This window comes from Aotus nancymaae, unplaced genomic scaffold (genome assembly GCF_030222135.1).
Source record: "Aotus nancymaae isolate 86718 unplaced genomic scaffold, 86718_ANA_hifiasm-v0.15.2.pri h1tg000064l_1, whole genome shotgun sequence".
NCBI lineage: Eukaryota > Metazoa > Chordata > Mammalia > Primates > Aotidae > Aotus > Aotus nancymaae.
This window is the reverse complement of record NW_026988479.1, coordinates 24,354,478-24,366,463: the sequence shown is the minus strand read 5'-3', so window position 1 is coordinate 24,366,463 and position 11,986 is coordinate 24,354,478. Positions and strand designations below refer to the sequence as shown.

The window sequence follows — 11,986 nt, the reverse complement described above, 5'->3', positions numbered from 1 at the left end:
AAACACAAACTTGGTGTTTGGTTTCCTTCCTTCATTCCTCCCTTCCTTCCTCTCTCCCTCCCTCCCTCTCTCCCTCTCTCCCCCTCCCTCCCTCCCTCTCTCCCTCCCTCCCTCTCTCCCCCTCCCTCCCTCCCTCTCTCTCTCCCCCTTCCTCCCTCCCTCCCTCTCTCCCCCTCCCTCCCTCCCTCCCTTTCTCTCCCTCCCTTCTTCCTTCCTTCCTTCCTTCCTTCCTTTGTGTTTTTTAATTAGAGGCAGGGTTTCACCATGTTGGTCAGGCAGGTCTTGAACTCCTGACCTCATGATCCGCCCACCTCAGCCTCCCAAAGTGCTGGGATTACAGGCATGAGCCACTGCACCTGGCTTAAAACTTGGTGTTTTCAAGGCTGGATGCTGGGCAGAAGAGAGGCCTAGCCGACCTAGTCACCAGTGAACAAGACCACCTCTTGGGGTCCTACCCTAACTCACATTTCCTTGACTTCTCCCTGTGGGGAGAAGACATTGACACCTGGGCAGAGGGTCATGTCAACGTGGCAGCCCCTCTGCACATCCCAGGGGCCGCCCATTCACCCAGGCCTTTCCCTTTTTTGAGAACTGGGAGCTTGCTGGCTGGGGCTGTTCCCACCAACAATGTTCCCGTCCAGGGAGCTTAAAATAGCCCCTCTTGGCTGGGGCTCTGGAGTGAGCAGTGAGGCAAGCATTTGTGCAAATATGGGCCTAGGAGAAGGACTCCTACCAGGGAGGGAGGGGAGGGCAGTGTGGCAGGAGAGCCAGGACCTCCCGAGGGGGCTACACCCTCCTGGCCACAGCCAGCAAAGGCACCAGCTAGCCTCTTCCCACCTTCCCTGACTTTACTGGGTCCACTTGGGCAAGTTCTTAGACCAAATCCTTCAGGTCCGCCTGGCCTCGCCAACACTCTAGGGTGGGCCCACTGGAAATAGGCACCTTTGCATTCTTCTGCTGGTTCTAGCCTTGTCCACACTTCGTAATGCCCTTCACCTAGGAACACACCAGAAGCATCCCCGAAGGCCCAACTCAAAACTCACTTTAACTGAAGGAATGACAGTTACAGCTAGCATTAATGGGGTGCTTACTTCTGCCAGGCACTGTGCTAAGTGCTTTAACATGCATTATCTCATTTGATCCTCACAATAATCCACTGAGAGCCAAGTTATTATTATCTTCACTTTGCAGAAGAAACAAAAGCTCAGAGAAGTCCATTAATGTTCCCAAGATGACACAGCTGTGAAGGGGCAGGGCCGGGATTGAAACTCAGGTCAGCCTATCATCTGTGGAGCCTGACCTCTGCCTCCGAGCTGTATTTCCTTCTCCAGGTCCCACTGCCCTGGCCTCCTACTCTGTCCCAGCATGGCCTCCCTATATTACACTCACTTTGATTCAATGTATCAATATTTTAGTTCATGCCAGGAATGCCGCTAGGTGCCACACAAGCACCCTGGGAGCTCTCGGATCCCACTGATGATTTGGGTTTGGGCGTGGGTTTAGTGAGCACCCGAACCTGCCGGGTCTAGGTTGCTTGAGGCTGTGGGGCAAGGCTGAGGCCATCACAGACCGTGCTGAATGACCAGCTGACCAACTGGACATTCCCCCTTCACCCCTGGCTGCTGTGCTCCTCTCCTTGCCCTACTGCAGGGAGCAGCATGTGCAGGAGTCAGACAAACTTGCTGTGAATCTTCTGTGACTTTGGGCAAGTGAACAACCACTCGGAGCCTCAGTTTCCCCATCTGTAATTCAGAATAAAACTAGGATCTCACCCAGTGTTATTGGGAGGGTTTCATGAAGGATTTAGCTTAGGGCCTGGCAGTCAGTAAGTGGATATTAAGCAGCAGCTATTATTGTTACTAACTGTTATTTTCTGTGAATTAAGGTGTTCAGGTGCCAAATGCCTGGGATCTGGCACACAGCAGGTGCTCAAAGTAACGGCAATCACTCACTCAGCAGACAGAAGCCCCAACCAGACACCTGGCTGGCTGTGGCATTCCTGCTATTATGTGTCTTAGGCTCTGGTCCCCATCAACAGTAGGGTCACTATGGAAGCCAGGTACAAGCGCAGGGCCCCACCCACTCACCCCATCCCCTGATTCTCAGCTCCCGGCCTCTCCTGGGGAAAGAGGTGGCGGAGACCTCAGAGTCTGCACATTTTTCATGGTTGGCTGGCTTTCTCGTGGCGCCACCTGGTGGTGAGTGCAGCACTGCCCCTGGCGGGGCCCGCATAGAGGGCTCTGAGCGAGACCGCGCCACCCACTGCCCCTCCCCCTCTAGCCCATCAGCCCAGTCCTTCATTCACGCGTGCTGACCACCTTCTGCGTGAAAAGACCCAAGGACCCCAGCCTCGCTTGTGGGGTTGGAGTCCCGAAAGCCCAGTTCCTGCGCCTCCCTTTCAGGCCTGGCACTGTGTCCTGGGGCTGGGTCCCACAAGCCTGCCTGGGTGAACACTCAGAACATCAAGAAGGGCAGATGACCCTCCAGGGGTTTCTAAAAACCAAGGCCGGAAGAAGGTGCCTCCCTCCTGGTCTCAGATGGCCCAGGAATGGGAAACCCAATGACCGTTGCTGGCTCCATGCCGGAATCCTCAAAGCACCTGCCTGGGGACCCCAAAGCTCCCATCCCCACTGTGAGGGATCTGGGGCCCCCCAAAACACTGGCCTGGTTCTCTGGCCCCTGCCAGACCAGCAAGGAGGCCCAGCCTGGCCCAGAGCTGTTTGTATAAAGTCTGAGGGAAGAGCAATGAATGACTTAGGAGATGGAGTTCTGCTCCCAGCTTTGGCACAAACGTATTGTGTAAACCGGGGTAGGACCCTCCCTTACCCAAGTCTCCTGTAGTAAAACGGATGGGAGGAGGAGGCCCGATGATGGGTGAGGACCTGTGTAGCTCCCAGAATGAGCTTGTGCTAAGATGCAGAGTTCTGTGCCGCTACTTCAGCATCTCTGGGGCTTAGACCCTGAAATCTAAAATAGCAGCACTGCAGCCGGAGCTGGGGACGCTGACCAGTCAGTCCTGGCCTGGGGAGGCAGAAGTGAGGGGTGCATATTGCCAGCAGGTAAGAAGGATGTGGTAGTTTCAGGGGTCCTCCAGATACCAGTATCCATCTTTTAGTTTCTCACTGTTCTGTGCATAGGGGAGGTTCGCCCCAGCTGCGTGTCTGTGGGACCCCACTGCTAGCAGCAGCAGAGCGAGTGCAGAGAGCCAGTACAGAACCCAGACAGGCCGCCCAGGCTGGTGGGGGCGGGGCCCTTGTTGCCTGAGGAGGTATTTTCAGAGTCCCCCTCCCTCTGGAGTTTCCAAAGAGAGAATAGAGCCCTGTCTAGTATTTGACCAAATATGGTGGCATCTCTCATGCTCGAGACCCAGCCAGCGTCTCAGTTATGCTGTGGAAGCGTGCCCCGGACAGATTAATCTTGTGACATTCAGGAGAGCCTCTCAACCTGCGTTCTTCCCCTCGGACGATTCCTGTAAATGGCCAAGACCAGCCCTCAGTCTGACAAGGCCGTCCTCAGTGTCTGTTCACAATGCTCCTCCTTTGCCCTCCTCATACTCCCTCCCGCCATTCCTACCTCCCTGGGTGGATTTGCCCGCTCACATTGGGCTGGGCTGTTCGCTTGAGGTGAGAGACATTGGCCAGAGGAGCTGGTCAGATGAGCATGATTCCAGGACCTTTGGGCCCTGGGGTCATCTGATCTCACAAACTTGTGGCCTGAGTCTTGGAGGCCTAGACCTCTCTCAGCAGCCGTGAGGGTGGGCCTGAGGGGGTGGAAGGGAGAGTCAGTAGAGTAATGAGAACTGTGCTAGCTCTAATGCTAATTAGAGTAACTAACGTTTATAATAATCATTATACAATTATTTTATAGTAATTTCTGTAATAAACAACTAAGTGTTTATTGAGCACTTACTATGTGCCAGGTACTGTTGCCAGCTCTTTAACATGGGTTATTTCCCTTCTTCCTTACAGTAGCCTCAAGAGGGTGCCATGATTCTTCCCACTCTAGAGATGAGGGAATTGAGGCTCAGAAAGATTTCAGGAGGGAATGGACCAGGCCACAGTCTATTTCTGAGTACAGCCACCTATTTTGTGGAGGAGGGAACTGAGGCTGGGAGAGAATGAAGCTCACATGGAGCCACATAAGCTCTGAGAGTGGAGACCACCCCAGCAGGGAGAGTGCTGTGTCAGGAAGGCCAGAACAATCGGCCATAAGTCCTCATGGATCTGCAACTTGGCCTAAGTGAGAGCATACTGCGTCAGAAATATATTCACAGCAGGCTGAAGTTGTGCGGAAAACATCCCAAGAAAAACAACGTGGGGTGGTGGATAGAGCCCTGGATGGGGACCAGCTGGAAACAGCAGCTCTGACATCTCTAACTCACTGTTAATAGTCACAAGTCCTTTCCTCGCTCCAGCCTCAGTTTACCTGACTGTGATCTAGAAGGGTGGGGCTTTGGTCTCCTAGGGCTGCGGAACTCACCTGAGGCTGGCAGAGGCTGGAGTGCCTGAGGCTGTTTCTCTGGGAGATGGGGTGCCCGCTCCTGGCCAGCACCGTCTGAGAACATTTGTTCTCCTGACCAACTGACGGCCCATCCCTCCTCCACCTTCACCCCCTTGCCATCCCCAAAGCAAACGAAGCTGATTGTCTTAGCTGGCCCTGTGGGTGCTGGCTGGGCGGCAGGCCGCAGGCCACAGGCGGAGGTGCCACCGGCCAGAGCCCCACCAGACACACAGGGCATTGTCCCTTGGTCAACAGCCCCTGGGCACCTCAGCTCGGCTCCTGGCCTGCCCCCACCCTCCTCACCGCCTGCCACTGCGCTAGGCTCAGCCAGCTGGGGGCCCAAGGCTCCCAGCTGATGACGAGCCCACCCACTCACTCCCCCAGCGGCCCCCAGTTGAGCTATAATTGCTTCACTCCATCCTGTTGCTGCCATTCTCTCGGCGGCATCTGGGGTTCCAGGCGGGCAGCAGCTGCAGGCTGACCTTGTAGCTTGGCGGAATGGACTGGCCTCACAACCTGGTACGTGGCGCTTCCCCGCTGCACCCCCACCCCTTTTTAGAGCCCAAATATGTCAGTTTTTCTTTCCTATTGATTAATGGCTGCCTCTGTTTGGTTTGGAATCTGCAGAGGCGACGTCTCTGTCTTCTCCCCCAAGACTAGAAAGAAACAGAGACTGGTCTCAGAGCCTGCAGCCGTGGGCAGCAGCACAGGCTCCTGAACTGGGCTCAGCTGGGGCACACTGAAGCCTTTTCAGACCGGAGGTGTCTGGGGAGGTCCCGGCAAACTCAGTCAGCGGGGTTTTTCCAAAGAGACCTGGCCTCGTGGTCCCGGCTATATGACCTTGGGCAAGTCCTTCTGTTTCTCAGTGTCCCATCTGGAGATGGGACTTTGAGGGAGAGGGCTTTGATTCTATTCTAGGTTTCTCCAAGTGGAGAGCCACAGTTTAAGAATGCCCTGTGAGAAATTCCGATGAGAGAGCCTGTTGTTAGGGAGACATTTTTTTCTGCACTAGAATCTAGGACCAAAAAGGAAGAATTTAGCGACTTGAATCTCTGTTGCAGATTTTGTGCCAGCAAACACCTCTGCCAAGAGGGGCTCTGCTGAAGCTTGTTTTCTAGGGTCAAGACTTGTAGGATAACCTGGATAAAGCAGGCATGGGCCATGGGGCTGTGTGGCTGTGGGGTGAGGCATAGAGGGAACGCATGGAGCCCATCTCAATGCAAGAGGAGTCAGTGATGCCTCCATCCTGGGACCTCTTCCCCACACGTAGGCCCTGGCCCTTCTCGCTCTGGATTCCTGAGGAGTCTGGGTTCTCCCAGGCCTGAGTCCTCTCTCTTGTGAGCCAAAGCTTTTCCTGATGCTCTTGGTGCTGGGAGGGAGAAGTGGATGGCAATGAGTATGTGTGTGTGTGAGGAGGGCTTGGGGGATGGTTGGAAGAGAGAAAGTTCAGGGTGGAGGGTAGTGCAGGTGGACAGGGCGCCCACAACTTAACTCACAAAACGAGACTTGGCTCTCCCACCTTTAGCCCACAACTTGCCCATCTCCCCAACTTCATGTCATGCCCTTTTCCTCCCGCCCACTCTTAATCAACATTCCATTCAGCAAAGTTCTTAACCAGTTCCAACCTCCTCTCTCATCTTCCCCCGCCCCTCCTACACCTGTAAGACTTCAACTCCTTCAGCCCATGCCTGCCACGCCTCATCTGACATGTCCCTTCCCCAGAAAAGTTTTCTAGGCCATTGTCGCGGCACAGGTAAGCAGGAGGCCCCATTCTTCTCCAGCCACACCCTGAACAGGGCCATCCTGGATTTGTTGCTAGTGAGACTTGGGTATTTGTCTTCTTGTTCACTGTTTTCCTTCTCAGACATAAATGACAGAAGGGCAGCGATGGGGACAGTCAATCATTTACTCAGTGAGTGTCCACTGAATGTACCATGCAGACACGGGGGATATGACAGTGTATGGAAACCGACACATGCCCCCACAGAGTCCATGCTGAGTTGGGGACAGACACATAAAAGAATTGTACATACAAACCGTAAGACTGAAGTCATGCAAGAGGCATGCGGGTTATGAGAGCCTAAAAAAGTCCAGAGGCATCCCTACGGACATGGCACTAGAGCTGATGCATGAGGGCTGGGAAGGGGTCCAGGAGGCAAAGAGGCAGAACGCTGCAGGCAGAGGCCTGTGCAAAGTCCCTGTGGCAGGAGGGAGCATGCTGAGAGAAAGATTGAGGGAAGACCAGAGGCTGGAGCACACATGAGAGAGGAATAAGGGGGTAATTTGAGGAAGGAGAGCTGGGGGATGGTGGGCTGTGTCAGACCTGAGCCTGGGAGACCCCTAAGGACAATGAGAAAGAACCATGGACCTCAAGTCTTGGCCTAGAAAAAGACTTGACTCTCCCACCTTTGACCTTGGCTTTCCTCCCCAGCTGCTCCTTCTTGTCATTTCCATCTTCCTGGGGCTGAGCCAGCCCAGGAGCCCCAAAGGCAAGAGAAAGGGGCAAGGGCGGTCTGGGCCCCTGGCCCCTGGCCCTCACCAGGTGCCACTGGACCTGGTGTCACGGGCGAAGCCGTACGCCCGCATGGAGGAGTATGAGAGGAACCTCGAGGAGATGGTGGCCCAGCTGAGGAACAGCTCAGAGCTGGCCAAGAGGAAGTGTGAGGTCAACTTGCAGCTGTGGATGTCCAACAAGAGGAGCCTGTCTCCCTGGGGCTACAGGTAGGCTGGGCAGTGGTGACAAGCTGTCTTTGGGGGGTGGGGGCCTTTCCCACACCTCAGCCATTGTAATAGTTAAGATCTTGGACTCAAAGGTCTGGGTGCTTGGGTTCGGATCCTAGCTCTGCCTCTTACTAGCCTTTGAGACTTTGGGCAAATGGATTAGCCTTTCTGAGCCTCAGTTTCCTCAATGTAAATGGAGGCAATAGTAGTACCTACTTCAGAGACTTGTTAAATGAGATACCCATGTGGACAACTGCCCTTATTGTTCTTGCAGTCTCCACAGAGGTGCCTGCAAGGCTTTCCCCAGATGTCACCTCCTCCGCTCTGTGGGTCTCATATGCCCTTCTCAGATATGGTGCTTCTGTGCAGTGTTACCGTTTGTCTCTCACACTGGGCCTGGGCCTTCCCAGTGCCTGTATCAGAATCACCTAGGGATTCCCATGTCCCATCAAAACCTCCAGCGGCAAGGCCCAGGAAGTGCTGTTTCCTATAGCTCCACGTGATCAGGACGCGCAGCAGGCTGTGATTTGGGAATCAAGACCCGCTGCCCTGGATGACTACGGCAGCAGCGTCCTCCCTTGGTTGTAGCTCTGCTTTCTCGCTCAGTGCCTGACCCACAGAAAGGACCAAAGATGAAGGAATGGGCTGACCCTGAGGTCCTCACTCACAAACCCAGGCCAGAGATTTTTCAGGCACACGACATATACCCTGAGACTCTAGAATAGCACTATTCACCAGGACTTTCTGTGATGATGTAAAGTCCAGTGTGGTAGCCACGAGCCTCATGTGGCTACTGAGCTCTTGACATGTGGCTATGTGACTGAGGGATTAACTTTGATTAAATTTTTCAATTTTTTGCTTGAGACAGTGTCTCACTCTGTCACCCAGGCTGGAGTACAGTGGCATGGTTTCGGCTCACTGCAGCCTCTGCCTCCTGGGCTCAAGCAATCTTTCCACCTCAGCCTCCCAAGCAGCTGGGACCACAGGCATGCATCACCATACCTGGCTAATTTTTTTTTTTTTTTTTTTTTTGGAGAGACAGGATCTCACTATGTTGCCCAGGCTGGTCTCATACTCCTAAGCTCAAGCAATCCACTGGCCTCAGTCTCCCAAAGTGCTAGGATTATAGGGGTGAGCCACCATACTCAGCCTGATTAATTTAAATTGAAGTTGACACATGAAGCTAGTGGCTACTGCATTGGACGATGCAGCTCCCGAATGTGACCATTGGAAAGGTTGGTAAAGATCCTCCAGAGTGGAGCTTTTCACACTTGACTGTGCCCATGAATCACTGAGGGATCTGATAAAAATGTAGCTTCAGATTTAGGAGGTTCTGCATTTCTAGTGAGCTCCTAAGCATAAGGTGATACTAAAGCTGCATGTCCACAGGTCCAGCTCACCCACTTCCTTGTCCCCTATTTAGCAGATGGGGAAACTGAGGTGCAGAGAAGGAGAGGTCACAAAGCAAGTCCCTGTATGGGAGGCTCCATGAGAGCACTAGGAACTTGTCTGCTTTGTTCATCAATGAACACCTAAAGTCTGGGACAGAACTGCTCACATGGTGAGCATGTAAGTGTTGAATGAATGGAGATTAAGTCAGAATAGAACCCAGACCTCCTGACTTCTTTGCCAGTGGAAATTAGGCATCAATAAAACTAATCCACCTTTTATTTCCGTGGATTAAGTTTCCCAACAGTATAAACACAGTGGGAGCGGGGCAGGCAGAGGGAAGCCCAAAGCTACTCTACATCCCCGTGATGCAACCTAGTACTGTGATGACGTCCACAAAAGAAGGAAGCCGTGTGACTGGTCACCTTGAAGCTGGGTAACCTTGGGGCTCTCGATTTGCCTTCCATGATCTTCAGCATCCTCCTGTGGAACACGGAGTTGATTACTGCCTTTCCTCCAGCCCAACAGTCTTGCTGTAGGAATTAAAACTCCGATTAGGAAAGGCAGGGGTGTGGAGTATGGGTGCTGACTGGCTGTTTCCCGATCACCTTCCACTCTGCTCTTTCTCCTGCTCCCCGCAGCATCAACCACGACCCCAGCCGTATCCCTGCGGACCTGCCGGAGGCACGGTGCCTGTGTCTGGGCTGTGTGAACCCCTTCACCATGCAGGAGGACCGCAGTATGGTGAGCGTGCCAGTGTTCAGCCAGGTGCCAGTGCGCCGCCGCCTCTGCCCGCCACCGCCCCGCACAGGGCCCTGCCGCCAGCGCGCGGTCATGGAGACCATCGCCGTGGGATGCACCTGCATCTTCTGAACCACCTGGCCCAGAAGCTGGGCCAGCAGCCCAACCCATCCTCCCTGCACTCTTGTGCCAAGAAAGGCCTATGAAAAGTAAATGCTGACTTTTGAAAGCAAGACTTTGGGTTTGCTTCTTGTGGCTTCGAAGTCAAAAACAGGGTCAGGGTAGGAGGTTCCTGGGAGGTAGATTTCAGATTAATATAAAGGGGGATTGTACATTACTCTGAGTTCTCCAACACTGAGATGGCCTATTAGACAATAATGTGTTCACTTCTACCACTTAGGGCTGTTATGTGTTTCCTTTATTTATTTTATTTTGAGACAAGGTCTCACTCTGTTGCCCAGGGTGGCCCAGTCACAGCTGGCCAGTCACAACTGGCCAGTCACAGTGGCCCAGTCACAGTTCACTGCAGCATCAACCTCCCCAGGCTCAAGTGATCCTCCCACCTCAGCCTCCCAAGTAGCTGGGACTATAGGCTTGTGCCACTACACCAAGCTAATTTTTGTATTTTTTGTAGATGCAGGGTTTCCCCCATGTTGCCCAGGCTGATCTTCAACTCCTGGGCCTCTCTGCAGATCAGACTTCTGCCCACCTCGGTCTCCCAAAGTGTTGGGATTACAGGTGTGAGCCACCACACCTGGCCCCTGTGTTTCCTTTAATTTGGGTTTATAAGTCTATGTTTCAGCCATGTTAATGTGGCTTGGTTGCTATAAACCAATACAGGAGTTAACAAGAGCTAATAACTCTACCCACTCAAGGGTGACTGGAAACAAGCTCTTTTGAAGTGGGGAGCTCCCCATCCCTGAAAGTGTCATGTTAAAACCAAGCCTCTCAAAGATATTATGGAGCAGACCCCTGCTCTGGTTGGAGCAGATGATCTAGAAAGTCTTTTTCAGCTCTGAGATTCTCTGCAGATCAGACTTAGACCCAAAGAAAGATCTCCAGGTTGCTGAAGAGCAGGTGTTTTTAACCTGGGATAGTGCGTCCCTGAAATTTTTATGCAAGTATGTACTTTTTCTGAGCTGAGGATTCCTGGGTTTGAACAGACACTCGTAAGTTGAGAAGTGTCAGTGTAGATCATTCTTTCTTCCAGCCCTGTCCAAAAGGGGATCTTATTCGATGGTTTGCTGCTATCAGTGATTCTCAAACTTTAGTGAGCATCAGAATCTCCTGGAGGGATTGTTAGAACAGCTTGCTGGAACCCGCATCTAGAGGTTCTGATTCAGGTGGAGGCTGATACTTTGCATTTTTTTGCAGTGTTTTCCTTGCATTTATAATATACAAATAGTTGTTTCCAGGTGATGGTGATGCTGCTGGTCTGGACACTGCACTTTGAGAACTACTGGCTTATATTAAGATACTTTGCTGATCAAAAATGGAAGCGTGCTGGGCGTGGTGGCTTACTCCTGTAATACCAGCACTTTGGGAAGCTGAAGCAGGGGGATTGCTTGAGCCTCAGGAATTTGAGACCAGCCTGGGAAACATGGCAAAACCTCATCTCTACAAAAAAATAGAAAAATTAGCCCAGCATAGTGGCACGCACCTGGAGTCCTAGCTGTTAGGGAGGCTGAGGTGGGAGGATCACTTGAGCCTAGGGAGGCTGCAGTGAGTCATGACTGCACCAGTGCACTCTACCCTGGATGATAGAGTAAGACTATGTAAAAGAAAAAAAAACAGAAAACAGTCGAAAGCGGCAGTGTGGACTGGTACCTGATGCGTCCTAAAGCCCGTGCTGACTCTTGTCCCCTGGATGCGACTCCCCTCTTCCCCCTTTATTCCCTAGCAATTCAATCCTCCCCCTGGGCCCTCTAACCCCTGCAGCAAATCCCAAATCAGCTGTTCTAGGGTCTAAAAATACCTTCCCTCCAGCAAGACAGCTGAGGGGCTCAGACTATTTTCTGAGGGTAAGAATAGCTAGCACTTTAGAGTTAATTTCAGTAAAAGGGCGAACGGCCCAGGACAGGAATACGTGGCTTGGCTGCTCTAACTTTAGTGCTTAAAGCAGTTTTAGCCCTGAATGTCTTAAGGGTCTAATTCATGAAAGGCCAGTGGTTAGGTATGTGCCTGCCTCGGGTGGTAAGTAACTTACCTTTTTTGGTATTGTTCTAGAGTGGATACTGGTTAAAATTACTCCAGGAAGCTTCGGCCTGGTTCCAGACACATGGAAAATAGACTTCCTGTGCTAGTGCATGCTGATCCCTTCAGCAGCCGCTTCTCCACCCTGGGGGCTGCTCTCCAGGTCTTCAGACTTCAGCCCCACATGAAGGGCCCACAGCTTCCAAGCCCTTTCTGTGGGGTAAGGGTGTGAAAGAACTGAGCTGTAGAAGGGTTGCTTGCAGTCCTGGGAGACCTTAGGTGCTCTGGGGCATAAGGGCTGGTGGGGAAACCCCCCATTGTGGTGAGAAGAGGGTGTTTTATTTCTACCCAAGCATCAGGAGCCCCCAGATGCTCCATAAACACCAGCTAGTTTCATACGGATGATGCCTTTTCCTCTTTCTGGGCTTTGGATTCCTCATCT

At 52.7% G+C, this 11,986-nt stretch overlaps 1 protein-coding gene across 2 annotated transcripts; it reads left to right on the top strand.

Moving 5' to 3' along the window:
* The first annotated feature begins 4,931 nt into the window (after positions 1-4,931).
* On the top strand, positions 4,932-9,584 carry IL17B (interleukin 17B). Of its 2 annotated transcripts, XM_012453881.2 has the most exons (3): positions 4,932-5,019; positions 6,932-7,221; positions 9,252-9,584. In XM_012453881.2, the coding sequence occupies exons 1-3, from the start codon at positions 4,999-5,001 to the stop codon at positions 9,481-9,483; spliced, it is 543 nt and encodes a 180-aa protein (XP_012309304.1). In that variant the 5' UTR covers positions 4,932-4,998; the 3' UTR covers positions 9,484-9,584. The 2 variants fall into 2 exon arrangements, with proteins under 2 accessions (XP_012309304.1, XP_064222320.1); XM_064366250.1 differs by lacking the exon at positions 4,932-5,019 and having other exon boundaries at positions 6,565-7,221; positions 9,252-9,483.
* Positions 9,585-11,986: the final 2,402 nt, after the last annotated feature.

Bases quoted from the DNA above. Each gene is read 5' to 3' on its own strand.
- IL17B (XM_064366250.1), top strand. From the start codon at position 6,863: ATGGACCTCAAGTCTTGGCCTAGAAAAAGACTTGACTCTCCCACCTTT. The intron at 7,222-9,251 runs GTAGGCTGGGCA...TGCTCCCCGCAG, and splicing joins CTGTCTCCCTGGGGCTACAG to CATCAACCACGACCCCAGCC.